At 33.2% G+C, this 19,886-nt stretch overlaps 3 protein-coding genes and 1 long non-coding RNA gene across 8 annotated transcripts in view; 2 read left to right on the forward strand and 2 right to left on the reverse strand.

The window, feature by feature from the left end:
• The window catches only part of LOC146937364 (uncharacterized), a 100,948-nt gene that overhangs the window by 16,272 nt on the left and 64,790 nt on the right, over positions 1-19,886 (reverse strand). The window lies entirely within an intron of this gene.
• On the forward strand, positions 2,274-5,933 carry LOC146937366 (5-formyltetrahydrofolate cyclo-ligase, mitochondrial-like). Of its 5 annotated transcripts, none has more exons than XM_085751723.1 (8): positions 2,274-2,502; positions 2,596-2,736; positions 2,990-3,145; positions 3,700-3,741; positions 3,822-3,867; positions 5,151-5,221; positions 5,308-5,434; positions 5,555-5,933. In XM_085751723.1, exons 1-8 carry the CDS (start codon positions 2,304-2,306, stop codon positions 5,589-5,591), a joined length of 819 nt encoding a protein of 272 aa, XP_085607849.1. In that variant the 5' UTR covers positions 2,274-2,303; the 3' UTR covers positions 5,592-5,933. The 5 variants fall into 5 exon arrangements, with proteins under 5 accessions (XP_085607849.1, XP_085607852.1, XP_085607853.1 ...); XM_085751726.1 differs by having other exon boundaries at positions 2,280-2,502; positions 5,568-5,933; XM_085751727.1 differs by having other exon boundaries at positions 2,280-2,502; positions 2,996-3,145; positions 5,568-5,933.
• LOC146937367 (5-formyltetrahydrofolate cyclo-ligase, mitochondrial-like) lies at positions 8,867-14,025 on the forward strand. The gene is made up of 8 exons (XM_085751730.1): positions 8,867-9,698; positions 9,786-9,926; positions 10,210-10,359; positions 10,807-10,848; positions 10,930-10,975; positions 13,187-13,257; positions 13,344-13,470; positions 13,594-14,025. Exons 1-8 carry the CDS (start codon positions 9,500-9,502, stop codon positions 13,604-13,606), a joined length of 789 nt encoding a protein of 262 aa, XP_085607856.1. The 5' UTR covers positions 8,867-9,499; the 3' UTR covers positions 13,607-14,025.
• LOC146937368 (tRNA (Ile)-lysidine synthase) lies at positions 15,748-18,795 on the reverse strand. Its single transcript, XM_085751729.1, has 4 exons — positions 18,378-18,795; positions 17,573-17,692; positions 17,184-17,486; positions 15,748-16,216 (listed from the first exon to the last, which is right to left on the reverse strand). The coding sequence occupies exons 1-4, from the start codon at positions 18,786-18,788 to the stop codon at positions 16,016-16,018; spliced, it is 1,035 nt and encodes a 344-aa protein (XP_085607855.1). The 5' UTR covers positions 18,789-18,795; the 3' UTR covers positions 15,748-16,015.

Consider the following 19,886-nt stretch of genomic DNA (forward strand, 5'->3'; position numbering starts at 1 on the left):
GATTCTTTGAAAAGGATAATTGGAATCTCGAATTGATTGAATTTCTTATCAGAATCGTTCATCATAAAATATGTCTTGTCCGATGCAGAATAGAGAATTGATGCTTGATAAAGAGAATTTTATCTTTCTTTGTACAACTGTAAGTAAGTCGGTTATTAAAAATAAAATATGGAATTCACAAAGACTCGTGCAATATCAGAGCCGTTCAACAACTAAATTTGTTGAGTATGAAAATTTAAAGTTTGTTTGTTCATGAATTCGGTCTTGGCAATTTATATGATAAAATAAGAGTAGAAAGATTATATTGTCGAGATTAAGCTTCGTGAACTATTCGTCTAATATTTATTCTTTAATTGATTATACACTCTTTTATGTCAATATAACTCCACTTATCTCTCATTGTACGTCCCCTGCTAAGATTAAGGACACGAGATCCATAGAATCAATTGATTTCTGATGAATCTGTGAAAAAATAGTCGATTGTTTCTATGACATAATATCGGAAATTATGAATATAGACCTACCTGCGATCTCTCGAGCGATAGCACCTATACATAATTTAACCATGTCCTTTAGATAGTCAAATTTACTAGGCTCTGACCAAATCAAAAGTTCAATTGTGAAACACTACATTATCGACAAAGCATTAAGAACAAATTTAAATTAAAGATTATATAACGAAATAAAATCCATATATAACCAGCCATAATAAGTATCTATATTAGATTCTTAGCCACTAGACTAAATCCCAACAACAAAGAGAATTAGTTATACATGATATCCTTACAATGATAGACTAGAAAAAGTAGAAAGATTTGACGTCGAAGCTGTTCCTGCAATCTCCTCCACTTCAGCTTTCTCTCCCTCTAGATCACTCTCTTTCCCTCTTGTTTATTGAGCTCTTTTGCAGAGAATCAAGTGTTTTGGTTCTGTTTTTCCCTTCTCCAAAACGTGCTCCCCCAAGGAATGAAGGATACCATCTATTTATAGGCTCATTTGCCACTCCTTTAACCAATAAGATTGGTTTCTCCATGTTTGGGTTTCCATAACCTCTTTTGCCACTTGCATTTTCTTTTTCATCAAGTTTTGTTATATTAATGTGTAGATAAGGTGACAATAGTCTGAACATTAGACTGCTATCACATGACAAAAGTAGCTTTTCTTGATCAATTTGTTATGAGTTGCTTTCTTTAAACCTCTCATTTTTCGCTAGGCGAGCCTCTTGCTTGCTTAGTGAAACTAACATGATTTAATTCGCTAGGCGGGCTTCCTGCTTGCCTAACAAAGTTTTGTTAGGAGGTGAAATTCGTTAGACGAAACTAACAACATTATGAATTTAGACAATTATGGAACTTTCTACTTTGTCTTTGTTTTCCTGCTCAAGAACCTACATAAATGAAGGGAAATAGGTGAAAGCATCTTATTTGGCTAAAAACTATAAATATTATGTATTTATAATAAATTGGAGGTTTTTAATATGATTTACTTGTAAAACAAGTCGATGATAATGCTACTGAAAATAACAGTATTTTGGCACTTATCAACTCTCCCCAACTTAAATCTTTATTTGTTGCAAAATAGGTCAACAAGTGCTAATATTTGGCATTTATCGACTCTCCCTAACTTTAGAACTTTGTTTCTGCTCAAACAAAAGTCCTAAAAAAATTAAGTTTCACATGTTTAAAAAATTATTTGAATGCAAGAATGGATTCACAAAGATTTTTAATGAATCAATAATTTTGATAGAAAAGATTATAATGCATGATTCAATTGTGAATTGCAAAGAAAAAAAAAAGTCTTATGTTTACCACTAACCTGAAATCATAACATGAATGTGAACTCTATCCAAAACATAAAATTCATTTTATACATTCCAAGTCAATAATATAGTTGATATTGTAACACACCTAGACACTTCTTTATAAGTAAATAATGAAAATGAAGAACATATGTGGACTTGAACTCACATCCGACAATTATGTTAACATCCAGATCAAATTAGGCATTCATTTAAACATATTAGTTTGAAAACATTAAAACATAGATCACTAAGGTCTTTTTAGAGTTGTAACGGGACTATTAACAAAAAGAAATGTCATATGTATGGGCATCTAGATCAAAGTGGTCTTAGTATACAAGAACATTCACACATTTGATATTTACGAAACTATTCACAAATCTCCTGTGTGTTATTCTCTTATTAACACGTGGCTTGATCTTGAATGTGAGATTCATCTAAGGGAGGATATTGAGTCAAAGTTATGTAACTTTACCGCCTAAAGTCACAGAATCCAGATTCCAAGATGAGAGCAGCTGCGAAAGGTGTGTTAGTGAGTGGACAGTTGTACGCCCAGCAGCAGTATGGTATGTTGTTGAGGATGACGTCGACGAACTGTAACAGCGGTGATGAATTGGACGCCATTTTCAAACAGAAGAAAACTCTTCGAACTCAGGTCAGAAAAACACTTAAGGCCATCGACCCATCCCTCAGATCTCAACAAGGTACTACAATCTAATCTAACCTGATATAATCTTTTCTTCTTGTTGTTGTTGTTGTTGTTGTTGTTGTTAATTCCTTTGTTTTTGGTGGTTCAGACAATGCTATTCAGGACATAATTTTAGGTGCTCCGTGGTTTAAATCAAGTCATAGGTTATGCGCATACATAAGTTGCAGTGCTTTACGGGAAGTTGATACTTCCAAACTTTTGTCTCATATTTTGCAACCTCCACCCGCTGGTATGTATGTTTTCACATTTTTTCTTTTTCTTGTAAGACTTTCATGTGTCAGAAGCACGGTCGTTTCCGACACCGACACATATAATTACATTGAATTATATTGATTTATGTGATTTTTTTCAATTATCATTGGTGTCGGCTTGTCAGTCGTCGTGTCTGTCCGTGCTTCATAGTGTGTCAGCCAATTTTTATTCTGTGTCCAAAATCAAATCTTATAATTCTAGTACAATATGAGTTTATTAATCAAGACCAGATGCAGGTGGTAAAAAGCTATATGTACCTCGAGTGGAGGATAAAAATAGTCACATGCGTATGCTTAACATATCGCGTATTGATGATCTCGTTGCAAACTCAATGAACATCTTAGAACCAACTCCAGTTGATGCTGATGGAAATGCACGTCAAGATGGTACTTCTCTCTCTCCTTCATTGTTGGATTTCTTCTTTTCCTACTTCTCTCTCTCCTTCATTGTTGGATTTCTTCTTTTCCTTTACTGCACAATTTTCTTATCTTACTTTAGCTGTCAAAGATGTTGCCAACTCTCAAAAACTGTATGCTTAACCTTCAAAGTTCAAACTAGAAGCTAAACTCATACTGGTATCATTTGAAGCTAAACTTATGTTGAATCTTAGTTTTTCTAGGTTTAACTTTCAATAGTCTGATGTTCCTGTGAGCATCCAGCTGTTTCAAGACTTGATCGACTAGTCTACAGCTCTATATCCTACATGAGATATGTTTACAGATGATCTGCATATCCTAATCTAAAAGATAGGGGTTTTTTTCCGATAAAAAATAATGAAAAAGATAAAGAAATAGCAAAGCCTCATAACTGTATTAACTTTTGTGCATTTAATGTTGTTTTCCGACTCTTGTATTGTAGGGTTGACTTCCATCTAGTGTATATTTATACTTACCTTGATTGACCAATATCAACATCCGTCTGAAAGATCTCTTTGGTGCAGTTTTGCAGGCGAATGACCCAGTTGATATTATGCTTTTACCTGGTAAGCTTCTCATTTCTTACTTAATTATTGATGTCTAATCTTGCATATAGCTAATCAGTTCAATTATTTTTTCTCCCCAGGATTGGCATTTGACAAATCTGGAAGACGCTTAGGCCGTGGTGGAGGGTATGTTTTTATGTTTCTAGCATCCCAGTCCTCAGACAATCTGTCTCTTGTAGTGTATAAAGTCTCAGTTGAGTAAAAACTAATCAAAGATCCATGCAATGCTTAGATTATATTATGAGTGAAGCATATGAATAATAAAGATATAAATAGTTAAAAAAGTTAACAGGTTTTAGATTTGGAGACTTTTCCCATACAAAAATTAGTGCTAGTATTGCTATTAAAATAGAAAAAATTCCATTGAAATGTTTAAAAATGATCAATAGTATAAATTTCATATATTGAATCAAATTCAATGTCGACAGTGATTATAAATTGCTTTAGTCTTCAAACATTTAACACTTGGAATAAACATAACAAAAATCATCTACAATAACTTTCTCCAAAATAGCATCCAACAATTATAAGACCTCAATCCTTTTCCATGTCAATATTGGTCTTAAAAAGTTCTCTGTTTGAAAATTCCTCTTGGCTGGAGTGAGATCATTTGACATGGAAAAGGATTGAGGTCTTATAAATAAAAAGATATAAATTTTAATGTGTTTCAGCAAGTGAAGTCAATTTTAGGCTTTTTTCCTTGTATGAAAGTGGGCCTTTACACCACCATAAGCCATGTATTGTGCTATTGTGTTGTTTTGTTTGATTTATTTCCTTAACCTTGTACATTGATGTCATGATTTAATGAAAGATGTGGATTATTTGTGTGATGATGCCTATTTGTTTATGCCATTTTCATAAGTATTGTATATTACAGACATAAAGATATTTGAGTACAATCAATCATTCTGGCCTGTCTAATATTACCCACCTTTCACAAAACTGATCTTAGTGAACTAAATTAATGGTTGCTAAAAGCTTCAAATAACGACTCGTTCACAAACTATTATGCTTGATGATTCACTTCTTATGCTCTGAAATGAAAGATTTATATTGCAGATCAAATAATTCCCTTTTTGAATGTATTCAATCTGTATACACCTTGAATCCCTAGAGATTGGCCTGGTGGTGTGTAGGCTTGGGACCTAGGAGTATGCTCCTCTCTAGGTCTCAGGTTCGAATCCTTCATGTGCCAACAGTTCTTGTTTTGGGCCTGTCGATACTTTGACTTTGCTCTAGCTTCAACTGCCGCCCCCCACCCCACTTGGGACCTAGAAGAAATAATTCCTTTATGAATGTATTATAATAATTATTACTATTATTATTGTTGTTATGATTATTATTATTTCACATACGCTATTAAATCATAGTCCAGGGGTTGTTAACAGTTAATATTCCCCCTTCCGCAGTTACTACGATACCTTCCTGAAAAATTATCGGGACCTAGCAGAGACACGGAACTGGACGCAGCCCTTGCTTGGTATGCATTTCTTCCTTCTAGTCAATATATTTTTGGTTGAATAAGGCCTACAAAATGCATCACAGTAACACATTTTGGATTTGTAGTTGCACTGTCATATTCACAACAAATACTAGATGATGGAGTAATACCAGTTACTTCAACGGATATTCCAGTTGATGCTCTTGTTTCTCCAGAAGGTGTAATTCCTATCAGTTCTGCTGCCTTCGACAGGTATCACTAAACATTTCATTTACTTTCGTGGCCTTGGGACACTGTTTAAAAACACCCTTCATTTTTCTGCTTTATTGAATTCGGTCTTTTTTCTTTTCTTTTCTTACCATTATAACCAAGTATAACATTCCAGAATGGATCTCTGAGCTGGACTTGAAGCTGATGATGCTGAACACTTTCAATGGATTATATATTATCTTCAACAAAATTTTGTGGTTCATTAAGTATTCGGCACTAACAAAGGGATGGATTCGGAGCTTTCTGTGACAAGTAAAAAAGGGTATCCAATTCATTAAATGATACTGGACTGCCTCATTGCATCCAGTCTTGACCAAGTGGAAGTTTCATTTCTTTTTGGTCATTCATAGTAATTCAACGTGTTTATTTAATGTTTAAAACTGTGAAGTTTGAAATTACTTGAGGCATATATATGTGTCATTCAGCTGGAATGGCTATGCTTTGACTTGTCTATTGAGTTATAGCTAATTTTAGTGTGAAATTATTGTGCTTTGTATGATTTTTTTTTCTTCTGGTGATTGTACTAATGAAAGTTTCTTCGGGGGATGTATTGGATTAGGATTCTAAGTGATTTTAAAAGATTTTTTAATTATGAAAAAGTCTTGTGGTATTCAATCAAGACTTTTTGCAATTTAAAAAAAGTCTTGTGGTATTCAATCAAGATTCTTTGTCATTTTAAAAAAGTCTTGAGGTATTCAATTAAGACTTTTCATCACTTAAAAAAAGTCTCATGGTATTCAAAATCATTCAAATTTCAAAGGTTTGTTTAATAAATTAGATTTTGATGGATTTTGTGAGATTGTCTAGTGAAATTTTAACAAAAAAAAGTCTTTCATGAAGACATAAGATTTCTTAGGATTGTTTTTCTTTAAAAGTTTTTACTATCTTTTTCTTATCCCTTCTTCCTTCTCTCTTCTCCTTTCCCTCTCTCCTCTCTTTTCTCCCTCCTCTCTCTCTTCGTCTCTCTCTCTCTTCTCCCTCTCTCTCTCTCTCTCTCTCTCTCTCTCTCTCTCTCTCTCTCTCTCTCTCTCTCTCTCTCTCTCTCTCTCTCTCTCTCTCTCTCTCTCTCTCTCTCTCTCTCTCTCTCTCTCTCTCTCTCTCTCTCTCTCTCTCTCTCTCTCTCTCTCTCTATATATATATATATATATATATATATATATATATCTCTTCCCTCTATCTCCTCTCTTTTCTCCATTCTCTCCCTCCTCTCTTCCCCCTCTCTCTATCTCTCATAAAAATAAAATAAAAAATAAGAGTATATATTCAAAATATTATGATAGAGAGTGTGTTGTAATCATTTCTTTTCAATGAGTCCTTAAAATTCATAAAATCTTTTGAAATCTTATAAATTCATAAAATCCTTTAAAATCTTATGATGTAAATTCATTGAAATCCAAATTGAAAATCCTGATTGTCTTTTAAAATCATGAAAGTCATTAAAATCCTACAAAATCTTTTAAAATCTTTTAAGCAAAAATTGTCCTTCAAAATCCTAATCCAATACACCCCCCTTAATGTCATATTTCTAGCTTTAAAGCTTCAAATACCCTGTGCGTGCTCAAATTTAGTATTGTAATGGAAATGGATGTAGAGTTAAATGTCATTACTGAATAAAGGTTTTGCACAAATGTGGACCATTTAAAAAGTAGTTGTGATAACGAGTTTGGTCTGTGTTGAAAATGGCTTTGCTTGGAGTTGGAGCTGATGTTTACTCGTTGACAAATAAGTTTTGTATTACTTTGTTGTGTTTACATTTGAAAAAACACTTATAAATTATGTTAGAACATTCGGGGATGATTGATGAGAGGTCAATAGTTTGATTATAGATATGGTTTATAATATAATATGAGTCTGGCCTAACGAATGCGGTGGGGATGCTGCATCATCCTATTAGACGTAATGGCTGTTTGAGGTGTTGATTTTTCATGTTAACCCAGTCATGGCTGAACTAAAGGGTTATTTATTATTTCAGTCTCTAACGTTTGTTTTGGCCCTCAGGCCAAAAAAGATGAATCCTTTGTTGATGGTTGTTTAAGCCATTTAAGAGTTTTGTTGAGTTGTTATAAAAGGTCGAAGTGGTGGTTGGTTTTCCACCTGAAATGGCTCGTTTTAGTGTTGTGTTTTGACAAGGAGATTGTTAAGTTGGTTAAGCAAGGTGGGAGTGAAGAGAATATAGGTTTGAGGTTTAAGGAATTGGGTTGTGAGGCGGAGAAGGGTTTAGGTCCTGGTGATGTGAGGTTTAGAGAGATTGAGGTTTGATAGTCACTCTTTAGGCACATCAAAATTACTAGCATTGTTAGAAAAAAGTCCGATGGAAGTTACGATCCGGTCGAATTTTACACACAAAAATAGCCTATCGGGAGTCACACTCCGATCGGCAACAAATTTGAGCTGTTTAAAGAGCAGCTATCTTGATGTTTTTGTTGGGGTTGTGTGAATTGTGATGTTAGGATAAGACTAAATTTGAGATTGATTCAGTCCCTGCTTGTATCGAATTTTAGTGATGACGGTGGATGTCGTGGTGATACAATATAGAAGATGAAAACATTTGTATTTAATTGTTTGAGTTAGGGTTTTGGGGATAACTGTGAATATGATTTGTTAGGCGGTGAAATTCGTTAGACGAAACTAACAACATTATGAATTTAGACAATTATGGAACTTTTTGGTTTGTCTTTGTTTTCCCGCTCAAGAACCTACATAAATGAAGGGAAATAGGTGAAAGCATGTTATTTGGCTAAAAACTATAAATATTATGTATTTATAATAAATTGGAGGTTTTTAATATGATTTACTTGTAAAACAAGTCGATGATAGTGCTACTGAAAATAACAATATTTTAGCACTTATCAACTCTCCCCAACTTAAATCTTTGTTTGTCCTCAAACAAATGCCCTAAATAAGAAGAAAACCAAAATTTTCCAACATTAAATTTCTTGCAAAATAGGTCAACAAGTGCTAATATTTGACACTTATCGACTCTCCCTAACTTTAGAACTTTGTTTATGCTCAAACAAAAGTCCTAAAAAAAATTAAGTTTCACATGTTTAAAAAATTATTTGAATGCAAGAATGGATTCACAGAGATTTTTAATGAATCAATAATTTTGATAGAAAAGATTATAATGCATGATTCAATTGTGAATTACAAAGAAAAAAAAAATTCTTATGTTTACCACTAACCTGAAATCATAACATGAATGTGAACTCTATCCAAAACACAAAATTCATTTTATACATTCCAAGTCAATAATATAGTTGATATTGTAACACACCTAGACACTTCTTTATAAGTAAATAATGAAAATGAAGAACATATGTGGACTTGAACTCACATCCGACAATTATGTTAACATCCAGATCAAATTAGGCATTCATCTAGGCATATTAGTTTGAAAACATTAAAACATAGATCACTAAGGTCTTTTTAGAGTTGTAACGGGACTATTAACAAAAAGAAATGTCATATGTATGGGCATCTAGATCAAAGTGGTCTTAGTATACAAGAACATTCACACATTTGATATTTACAAAACTATTCACAAATCTCCTCTTTTAATTTTACTGTCCCCAAGATTGAGCAAAAAAAATGTTATATGTATGGGCATTTGACTGAACCTCTGCAAACCCAGGCAATTACAAAGTATATGTATGTATCTACCACCAAATTGGAAGCAGAACCAAAACAGAGACATGTATAAATTGAAGCTGAGGGTCGGAAACGGGATGATGGAGATACACCCACTGCCTATTTCTTCCAATTTTCCTCGTCCGCTTCACCGATTTGTGTCCATTCCGGCGAAATGGTCGGGGAGAATTGGAAAAAGTATGCGGTGGGTGTATGGTACGATGTCTAATTTCAATTACTATGCCGTTCGTGAGTATTCGTGAAATTTAGTTCGTACTCTTAACCATTTTCCTTCACTGATTTGTGTTATTCTCTTATTAACACGTGGCTTGATCTTGAATGCTCGATTCATCTAAGGGAAGAGATTGAGTCAAAGTAATGTAACTTTACCGCCTAAACTCACAGAATCCAGATTCCAAGATGAGAGCAGCCGCGAAAGGTGTGTTAGTGAGTGGACAGTTGTACGCGCAGCAGCCGTATGGTGTGTTGTTGAGGATGACGTCGACGAACTGTAACAGTGGTGATGAATTGGACGCCATTTTCAAACAGAAGAAAGCTCTTCGAACTCAGGTCAGAAAAACCCTTAAAGCCATCGACCCATCCCTCAGATCTCAACAAGGTACTACAATCTAATCTAACCTGATATAATCTTTTCTTCTTGTTGTTGTTGTTGTTGTTGTTAATTCCTTTGTTTTTGGTGGTTCAGACAATGCTATTCAGGACATAATTTTAGGTGCTCCGTGGTTTAAATCAAGTCATAGGTTATGCGCATACATAAGTTGCAGTGCTTTAAGGGAAGTTGATACTTCCAAACTTTTGTCTCATATTTTGCAACCTCCACCCGCTGGTATGTATGTTTCTATGTTTTTCACATCTTCTCTTCTTTTCCTTATAAGACTTTCATGTGTCTGAAGCACAGGAGTGTCCTAATGTCAGACAACGCATATAATTACATTGAATTATGTTTTTTATTTTTTTTCAAATTATTATCTGTGTCGGCTTGTCTGTTCGTATTATGGGTGTTGGCTTATCAGTCCATGTTGTGTCTATCCGTGCTTCATAGTTTGTCAGCCAATTTTTATTCCATGTGTCCAAAATCAATGAGTTTTATTTATCAATACCAAATGCAGGTGATAAAAAACTATATGTACCTCGAGTGGAGGATAAAAATAGTCATATGCGTATGCTTAACATATCGCGTATTGATGATCTTGTTGCAAACTCAATGAACATCTTAGAACCAACTCCAGTTGATGCTGATGGAAATGCACGTCAAGATGGTACTTCTCTCTCTCCTTCGTTGTTGGATTTCTTCTTTTCATTTACTGCACAATTTTCTTATCTTACTTTAGCTGTCAAAGATGTTGCCAACTTGCAAAAACAGTATGCTTAACCTTCAAGTTCAAATTTGAATATTCTTCAAAATGCCACCATTATCAACTCATACTGTATCATTTGAAGCTAAACTTTTGTTGAATCTTAGTTTTTCTAGGTTTAACTTTCAATAGTGTGATGTTCCTTTAAGCTAGTCTACAATTCTGTATCCTACATGACATATGTTTACAGATAATTTGCATATCCTAATCTAAAAGATAAGGGTTTTTTTCCGATAAAAGATAACTGTTTTTCGACTCTTGTACTGTAGGGTTGACTTCCATCTAGTGTATATTTTTACTTACCCTGATTGACCAATATCAACAATCGTCTGAAAGATCTCTTTGGTGCAGTTTTGCAGGCGAATGACCCAGTTGATATTATGCTTTTACCTGGTAAGCTTCTCATTTCTTACTTAATTATTGATGTCTAATCTTGCATATAGCTAATCAATTCAATTATTTTTTTCTCCCCAGGATTGGCATTTGACAAATCTGGAAGACGCTTAGGCCGTGGTGGAGGGTATGTTTTTATGTTTCTAGCATCCCAGTCCTCAGACAATCTGTCTCTTGTAGTGTATAAAGTCTCAGTTGGGTAAAAACTAATCAAAGATCCATGCAATGCTTAGATTATAATTATGAGTGAGGCATATGAATAATAAAGATATAAAAGTTAACAGTTTTTAGATTTGGAGACTTTTACCATATAAAAATAAATGCTAGTATTGCTATTAAAATAGAAAAAAATTCCATTGAAATATTTAAAAATGATCAATAGTATAAATTTCATATATTGATATCAAATTCATTGTTGACAGTGATTGTAAATTGAAGATAAGTACAGAATGATTGATTTTATAGAAGATAAGTACTTAGAGGACTTTGGAAGTATGCTTCATTTTGCATCCCGCAAAACTAAGATATCTATCTCTTATGATCTTAAAAAGGATTTAATCTTCAAACATTTGACACTTGGAATAAACATAACAAAAATTATCTACAATAAATTTCTCCAGAATAGCATCCAACAAATATAAGAAGACCTCAATCCTTTTCCATGTCAATATTGGTCTTCAAAAGTTCCCTCTCTTTGAAAATTCCTCTTGGCTGGAGTGATATCATTTAAAATGGAAAAGGATTGAGGTCTTATAAATAATAAGATATAAATTTTAATGTGTTTCAGCAAGTGAAGTCAATTTTGGGCTTTTTTCCTTGTGTGAAAGTGGGCCTTTACACCCTAAGCCCTGTACTGTGATATTGTGTTGTTTTGTTTGATTTATTTCCTTAACTTTGTATATTGATGTCATGATTTAATGAAAGATGTGGATCATTTGTGTGTTGATGCCTATTTGTTTTTGCCATTTTCGTAAGTATTGTATATTAGAGAGATAGAGATATTTGTGTACAATCAATCATTCCGGCCTGTCTAATATTACCGACCATTGATAAAACTGATCTTGGTGAACCAAATGGTTGTTAAAAGCTTCAAATAGCGACTCGTTCACAAACTATTATGTTTGATGATTCACTTCTTATACCCTGAAATGAAAAAAAGAATTATATTGCAAAAGGAATAATTCCCTTTTTGAATGTATTCAATCTCTATACACCTTGAATCGCTAGAGATTGGCCTGGTGGTGTGTAGGCTTGGGGACCTAGGAGTATGCTCCTCTCTAGGTCTCAGGTTCGACTCCTTCAAGTGCTAACAATTCTTGTGTTGGCCAGTCAATATGTTGACTTCGCTCTGGCTTCAATTGCCTCTCCCCCACTTGGGACCTAGAAGGAATAATTCCCTTTCTGAATGTATTGTAGTAATTATTATTATTATTATTATTATTATTATTATTATTATTATTATTATTATTATTATTATTATTATTATTATTATTATTATTATTATTATTATTATTATTATTATTATTATTATTATTATTATTATTATTATTATTATTATTATTATTATTATTATTATTATTATTATTATTATTATTATTATTATTATTATTATTATTATTATTATTATTATTATTATTATTATTATTATTATTATTATTATTATTATTATTATTATTATTATTATTATTATTATTATTATTATTATTATTATTATTATTATTATTATTATTATTATTATTATTATTATTATTATTATTATTATTATTATTATTATTATTATTATTATTATTATTATTATTATTATTATTATTATTATTATTATTATTATTATTATTATTATTATTATTATTATTATTATTATTATTATTATTATTATTATTATTATTATTATTATTATTATTATTATTATTATTATTATTATTATTATTATTATTATTATTATTATTATTATTATTATTATTATTATTATTATTATTATTATTATTATTATTATTATTATTATTATTATTATTATTATTATTATTATTATTATTATTATTATTATTATTATTATTATTATTATTATTATTATTATTATTATTATTATTATTATTATTATTATTATTATTATTATTATTATTATTATTATTATTATTATTATTATTATTATTATTATTATTATTATTATTATTATTATTATTATTATTATTATTATTATTATTATTATTATTATTATTATTATTATTATTATTATTATTAATATTATTATTATTATTATTATTATTATTATTATTATTTCACATATGCTATTAAATCATAGTCCAAGGATTGTTAACAGTTAATATTCCCCCTTCCGCAGTTACTACGATACCTTCCTGAAAAATTATCGGGACCTAGCAGAGACACGGAACTGGACGCAGCCCTTGCTTGGTATGCATTTCTTCCTTCTAGTCAATATATTTTTGGTTGAATAAGGCCTACAAAATGCATCACAGTAACACATTTTGGATTTGTAGTTGCACTGTCATATTCACAACAAATACTAGATGATGGAGTAATACCAGTTACTTCAACGGATATTCCAGTTGATGCTCTTGTATCTCCAGAAGGTGTAATTCCTATCAGTTCTGTTGCCTTCAACAGGTATCACTTACTTTCGTGGTCTTGGGACACTGTTTAAAAACACCCTTCATTTTTTTTTTCTTTATTGAATTCAGTCTTTTTTCTTTTCTTTTCTTACCATTATAACCAAGTATAACATTCCAGAATGGATCTCTGAGCTGGACTTGAAGCTGATGATGCTGAACACTTTTAATGGAGTATGCATTATCTTCAACAAAAATTTTGTGGTTCATTAAGTATTCGGCACTAATAGAGGGATGGATCCAGAGCTTTGTGTAATAAGTAAAAAGGGGTATCCAGTTCATTAAATGATACTGGACTGCCTCATTGCATCCAGTCTTGCCCAAGTAAAAATTTCATTACTTTTTGGTCATTCATAGTAATTCAACATGTTTATGTAATGTTTGAAACTGTGAAGTTTGAGATTACTTAAGGCATATATGTGTGTCATTCAGCTGGAATGGCTATGGTTTGACTTGTTTATCAAGTTATAGCTATTTTTAGTGTGAAATTATTGTACTTCTTTGTACTAATGAAAGTTTCTTAATGTCATATTTCTAGCTTTAAAGCTTCAAATACCCTGTGTGCTCAAATTTACTCTTGTAATGGAAATGGATGTAGAGTTAAATGTCATCACCAAATAAAGGTTTTGCACAAATGTGGACCATTTAAAAAGTAGTTGTGATAACGAGTTTGGTCTGTGTTGAAAATGGCCTTGCTTGGGGTTGGAGCTTATGTTTACTCGTTGACAAATAAGTTTTGTATTACTTTGCTGTGTTTACATTTGAAAAAGCACTTATATTCCTCGAATTATGCTAGAACATTTGGTGATGATTGATGAGAGGTCAATAGTTTGATTATAGATATGGCCTAACGTAGTAACAGCTGTTTGAGGTGTTGAGTTTTCATGTTAAGTCTGAAATAATAGATGGACAACATAACATCTTGGATTAACCCACGGTCATGGGTGAACTAAAGGGGTATTTATTATTTCAGTCAACGTTTGTTTTGGCCCTCAGGCCATAAAAGATGAATCCTTTGTTGATGGTTGTTTAAGTAATTTAAAAGTTTTGTTGAGTTGTTACAAAAGGTCGAGGTGGTGGTTGGTTTTCACCTGAAATGGGTCGTTTTAGTGCTGTGGGAGGTCGCTCTTGTTTGACCTCTGACTCCACTGGATTTTCAGTTTTGGCAGAAGGCAAAGGTTCACTCTCTAGCTTCTTGATAACCAGGGTTTCTTTTTCACTTGGCATTGGGAGCTTGAACCGCTCACTCTGTTTCTTCAACCTCTCAACTGTGTCCAGGTGCCGATCCCCTGATTCCTTGGAATCATCATCCCTGCTCTCCATGTCTGCAGAATCCCTTGCTTCAGGCATCAAGGGTAGTTTCCTGCAGAAGTATGGTCAAGATTACTATGAATTCTATGCTCCAGTTGCCAGGATGGAAACAATTAGATTGATTGTGGCAATAACAGTAAGCAATAGCTGGTCAATGTATCTGTTAGATGTGAAATCTGCATTTCTCAATGGTTGTGTTTTGATAAGGAGATTGTAAAGAGAATATAGGTTTGAGGTTTAAGGAATTGGGTTGTGAGGTGGAGAAGGGTTTAGGTCCTGGTGATGTGAGATTTGGAGATATTGAGGTTTGATAGTCGCTCTTTAGGCACCTCAAAATTACTCGCATTGTTAGAAAAATGTCCGTTGGAAGTTACGATCCGGTCGAATTTTACACACAAAAATAGCCGATTGGGAGTCACAGTCCAATCGACAACAAATTTGAGGTGTTTAAAGAGCAGCTATCTTAATGTTTTTGTTGGGGTCGTGTGGTGAGACTAAATTTGAGACTGAGTTTCAGTCCCTGCGTGTATTGAATGCTGGTGATGACAGTGGATGTCGTGGTGATAAAATATAGAAGATGAAAAAATTTGTATTTAATTGTTTTGAGTTTGGGTTTTGGGGATAACTGTGAATATGATATGGGGTAGTAATGAGAAAATTAAGAGATAATAACTTTATGACTTATCTATTTCTCTCGAAAAAGGAATCTCTACTTCTTCTCTACGCTGAAAATTTTATTTTATACGAAAAAACCATCAACTACAGCAGAAAATGGAGCGTAAAAATTGGGTGCCGCACATCTCTAAAAACAGATATAAAGTTTGTGCGTGCATACACACACCATATCTATATTACAAAATCCAGTCATTGGATTAAAAGATCATGTATAAAACTTGACAATAATCCAAAATTATTTTGTATGTGAATGAGATACACAAAAATTAACTTGTTTGATAAAAGTAGATAAGTCAATTAGTTTTGATGTATTTCCTTGAAATCAAGCTACACAGTAGACAAAAAAGAATTTGGCATTATGGTATCCTGCTAGACCGTCCTCCAAGTACCTCCCCATCTCAACCTGGGGGACACTAAACAAATAAACAAAATACACAGAATTTTCAGTACATAGAGACAGATGTAGCATAGCTCGTCTGAGAATTATATACAGCAACCAAAGTTCAGAAATCAATAACTTTTAACACATTGACATTGTTACAGGGAAGAAAAGGGTTCTACTTCCATGGACTTGGATGTCGCGCATCTCTAAAAACCGAAGTGCCACCAGATGCCGCTGGGGAAGGAGATGATGCAATGTAACTAGTTCCAGACACAGATACAGAAGGTAGGTTCATCGGATTTCCCTGCTGCCCTGATTGAGCAAAACGTGATGGACTACCAGCAGCCGCGAAACTTCCCCGAGCAGGGTTTGAAACCTTCATAGAAAAAGTAATGAGTAAACATAACTCCTATATCATGTATGCAAACCAATTATTCATGTATTTATGGGTTTAATTTGGGATACTCTTCCTTACCAGATTGACCTCGACTCAACTTAGTTAAAAATGGCTTAATCTAATTATGAAAGTATCTACTAAAATTAGGCAAAATATAAGATTAAGTATTCGGAAGTTAAATTGGGTAACATGGGATGCAGCTGAGGCAACTACACAAAAAACATTTGTAACAAAAGCTAGTTTGTAGCATCGGATCATAACAATAAAAGATATCAGGCAACAGAATACATGAAACATGACCTCAAATTCAATTTAGCCACTAAAAAATCAAAGAAAACAAATTGAACAGATTTTGGTACTTGGTACAACTACCAGCCGGGGCTAAAACAGGTGCAAATTCCTCTAGGCAGGCACAATTTAATAAATACTAGGTGAGTATTTGGGTTTAGTTAGTGGCATGCTGATAGAGCCCAACTAGCAAGACAGAGTAGTGAGGCCAAGGTTTGGAGAGTCTACACTAGAAGAGATCAGAAATCGATCTGTTATCTGTTGCAATAATATTTTTATATTTTGATTTACAGATTATCTAGGATGTGTTAATCTGTAATTCAAATTTCCAGGAAGCTATAAGGAAAACATAATAAATCAATCGGGATAGTCTGTTAGGAAATCGTTCGGAGCTTAGACTATTGGAAATGCGATAGAGATCACTACTGTACCGCTCTTTCATTTTAACATATCAGTTCTATAAATTTTCAGGAATCCATCTCACATATGTAAGCATAACTAAACTCTAACTAGTCTGTCAGATTTGCTGTTCCTACATAAATTCATGCCGAAAACACCGATCAAAGTACCAATTCTCAAAATAAAAGAATAAAAAAACAGTTAAACAAACAGAAAAACATTTGTGACATGACTAATCATAATAAACCATGTGCATTACCATGTTCTGTTGACCACTAGGGGTCCTCCTGAGAGGGGAGTCTGAAGAAGGAGACATGCTACTGGTTCGAAGTACAAGGCGAGAATGCTGCATATTATGATTAGTAAAATCATCAGCTTCACCACCATCCATGTCACCTAAAAGATTTCCCTCAGACCCCGCCCTTGGAGCCATATACCTTGAAACTGAAGCGGTATCATTGGTCCCATCGGCGGCTTTAAGCGGAACAGAAGGGCCACGCATGGCAATCCCTTGCTGTTGCACACTGTTCCGTCTCTTCAATTCCTCCTCTGCATTAAGAATCTGCCAATTAATGCAACCAATCATGATTAATTAAATTCAACAAGAACACACAAAGAAGAAAAACAAATCAAAAAGCATGTTTTAACCTGCTTCAACACTAACACCAGATTATGTTTTTTGGCATTCAAAACTTGTAACTTGTCCTGAACTTCCTTTTTCCTTTTCTCGTCGTCGTCATTAAGCAGATCTACATGATTTTCAATAATCTATCACAAAAACAATTCTTCTATCAGGGTTGTGTAAAACATTCCAAGTATCTAAAATGTCATTTAGAGCTGTTGAATTAATTTTGAACTAAATACATCATTTATGTTTGGTTCCACTTCTACGATGACCAAAATTGATTCTGGAAGTGTACAATTGATTCTGACATGTTTGGTTGTTGTCGAGTAGAACTGATTCTGCCTCCAAAATTGATTCTACTTGAAGCTAGGATTTGTAGCTTCAGAATCTAAAATTGATTTTCCCACACATATTTATAGTCTAAACTCACTTTTAATGTATCCAAACATAAACCACTTCTAACCATAATCAATTCTATCAAAATCAATTATCCCCACCATACGACCAAACACACACGAAATGATCAGACTTTTTGGCATCAATTACATAAATAAGATGACCGCAAATGGACAGTGGGATTGGACCCCTCGTATTAGTCAGGTCATCTACCGAGTTTTCAAAAAACAACTAAAGGGCAACCGGGTGCACTAAAGCTCCCGCATACGCAGGGTCCGGGAAGGGGGTCTCACCATTTGGTGTATTTTACACAAGAGACTGTTTCCAGGACTTAAACCCGTGACCTTTCAATCACATGACAACAACTTTACCAGTTGCGCCAAGTTACCCCTCACTTTTCAAAAAACAACTAAATGAACAAAATAAGCTTACCGGGTCAGTTTGTATTTCCATGGAAGTTGCAGCAGCAGCATCAGCATCATCAGACACTTTCTCTAAACCATCATTCTTGAAATCGGATCCATCAAGCGGTTTCTTGGAATCAACGAGTTCTTCTTGTTCTTGTTCTTCTTTTTCTTTTTCAGGTTCATTGGAAATTTGTATTAGTTCTTTTAGGTTTGTGGTGGATGATGGTACATCATCAACATGATTGGGGTTAGGGTTAGGGTTAGGGTTGGAGGAAGAAGAGGTTCTGGAAAGAGCCTTAGAACGACGAGCTAAAAGGGATTTGAAATCTTTAAGAGAGATTTTAGGGTTTGGCATTAACCATCGACGAGGTACATCGGGTGCTCGGTGAAGATTCCCTCTGTATAATGAAATTGCTACCATTTCTCTGTCTCTCATCTTCCTCGCCTAAATTCCATACCGACTTTATAGTATATACCCGACCTCTTTTTTTCTTTTTTTTCGACCTCTATTCCTTCAATATTCAAATTTTATTTATTTATTTATTTATTTAAGACAATCTCCATTTTGCTGCCTAACAAAAATTTAGAGTAATGATCTCAGTTTTGACGAGTAATCAAAAGTTAACTTGATCGATTTTTTTTAAGTTAACTTTGAATTTTTGTTTTAAGTTAACTTGGCGGTCCAATCATGATCGGAAGGTCCTTATTTGAGAACATAATTTGATATAAAAGTTAAATACTTTTTTCCTGAGCTGCTTGATCAAAATCAGACGGTTATTAATGTAATGGATGTTTGACCGTTTGAAAAACTGACTGCGGCAAATCACATTTAAATATTAAAAGCGATTTATAGTGTTTTTTTTTTAACATTTCGATTTCGGATGAAAGAGTACCGATCATTTGGAGTTCGACCGTGATGTAACTATAGTCATCAATAGTTGAATTCAACTGGAAAACGAATTTGGGTTATACCATCTCTTTTTTGTTAATTTTTAACTATAAATGTTTTAAGGTGGATCAACATTGTAGGGTCATTCATCGAACCTTATTAATTTTTTAAAAAATTTTAATCTTCGATTTTTTTTTTCAAAAAGGTGATCATTGGATCATGCATGTTTAGTATCTTACAATGAACCACCAACAACTATTTTTATTTATTTTTACTTCTCTTCATCTTCTTCCTTTCTATTTTTCATCATCTACATTCCTATCTTCACACGCCTTCATCCATCTTCAAACCAATTTCTTCAAATTTTCAGTTTTTTTCCTCACCATTGAATTAATGAAGTTATTTTTAATTTTTTTTAGTTAAACTAATCCACCTAAATTGACACGAGGAGAATCGAATCTGAGATCTTGAGAAAGAGCACACTCTAAGGTCCCAAGCAAACGCCACCAAACCAACCCAAAGTATGTTAATTAATGAAGTTATTATTTATTAAAAAAAATACAAAGTTACTATTCTTGTTTTATTTTTTTGGGTTTAAAGATGTATAAAGGTGGTGAAGATTTGTGAAGACAACGGCGAAAGATG

The sequence above is a fragment of the Medicago sativa genome, chromosome 3 (assembly GCF_051527215.1).
Source record: "Medicago sativa cultivar Bolivia chromosome 3, Bolivia_mono, whole genome shotgun sequence".
NCBI lineage: Eukaryota > Viridiplantae > Streptophyta > Magnoliopsida > Fabales > Fabaceae > Medicago > Medicago sativa.

Bases quoted from the DNA above. Each gene is read 5' to 3' on its own strand.
- LOC146937366 (XM_085751723.1), top strand. From the start codon at position 2,304: ATGAGAGCAGCTGCGAAAGGTGTGTTAGTGAGTGGACAGTTGTACGCC. The intron at 2,737-2,989 runs GTATGTATGTTT...AATCAAGACCAG, and splicing joins TTTGCAACCTCCACCCGCTG to ATGCAGGTGGTAAAAAGCTA. The intron at 3,146-3,699 runs GTACTTCTCTCT...TCTTTGGTGCAG, and splicing joins TGGAAATGCACGTCAAGATG to TTTTGCAGGCGAATGACCCA.
- LOC146937367 (XM_085751730.1), top strand. From the start codon at position 9,500: ATGAGAGCAGCCGCGAAAGGTGTGTTAGTGAGTGGACAGTTGTACGCG. The intron at 9,699-9,785 runs GTACTACAATCT...TTGGTGGTTCAG, and splicing joins ATCCCTCAGATCTCAACAAG to ACAATGCTATTCAGGACATA. The intron at 10,360-10,806 runs GTACTTCTCTCT...TCTTTGGTGCAG, and splicing joins TGGAAATGCACGTCAAGATG to TTTTGCAGGCGAATGACCCA.
- LOC146937368 (XM_085751729.1), bottom strand. From the start codon at position 18,788: ATGAGAGACAGAGAAATGGTAGCAATTTCATTATACAGAGGGAATCTT. The intron at 17,693-18,377 runs GTAAGCTTATTT...TTTTTGTGATAG, and splicing joins TGGAAATACAAACTGACCCG to ATTATTGAAAATCATGTAGA. The intron at 17,487-17,572 runs GTTAAAACATGC...ATTAATTGGCAG, and splicing joins TGGTGTTAGTGTTGAAGCAG to ATTCTTAATGCAGAGGAGGA.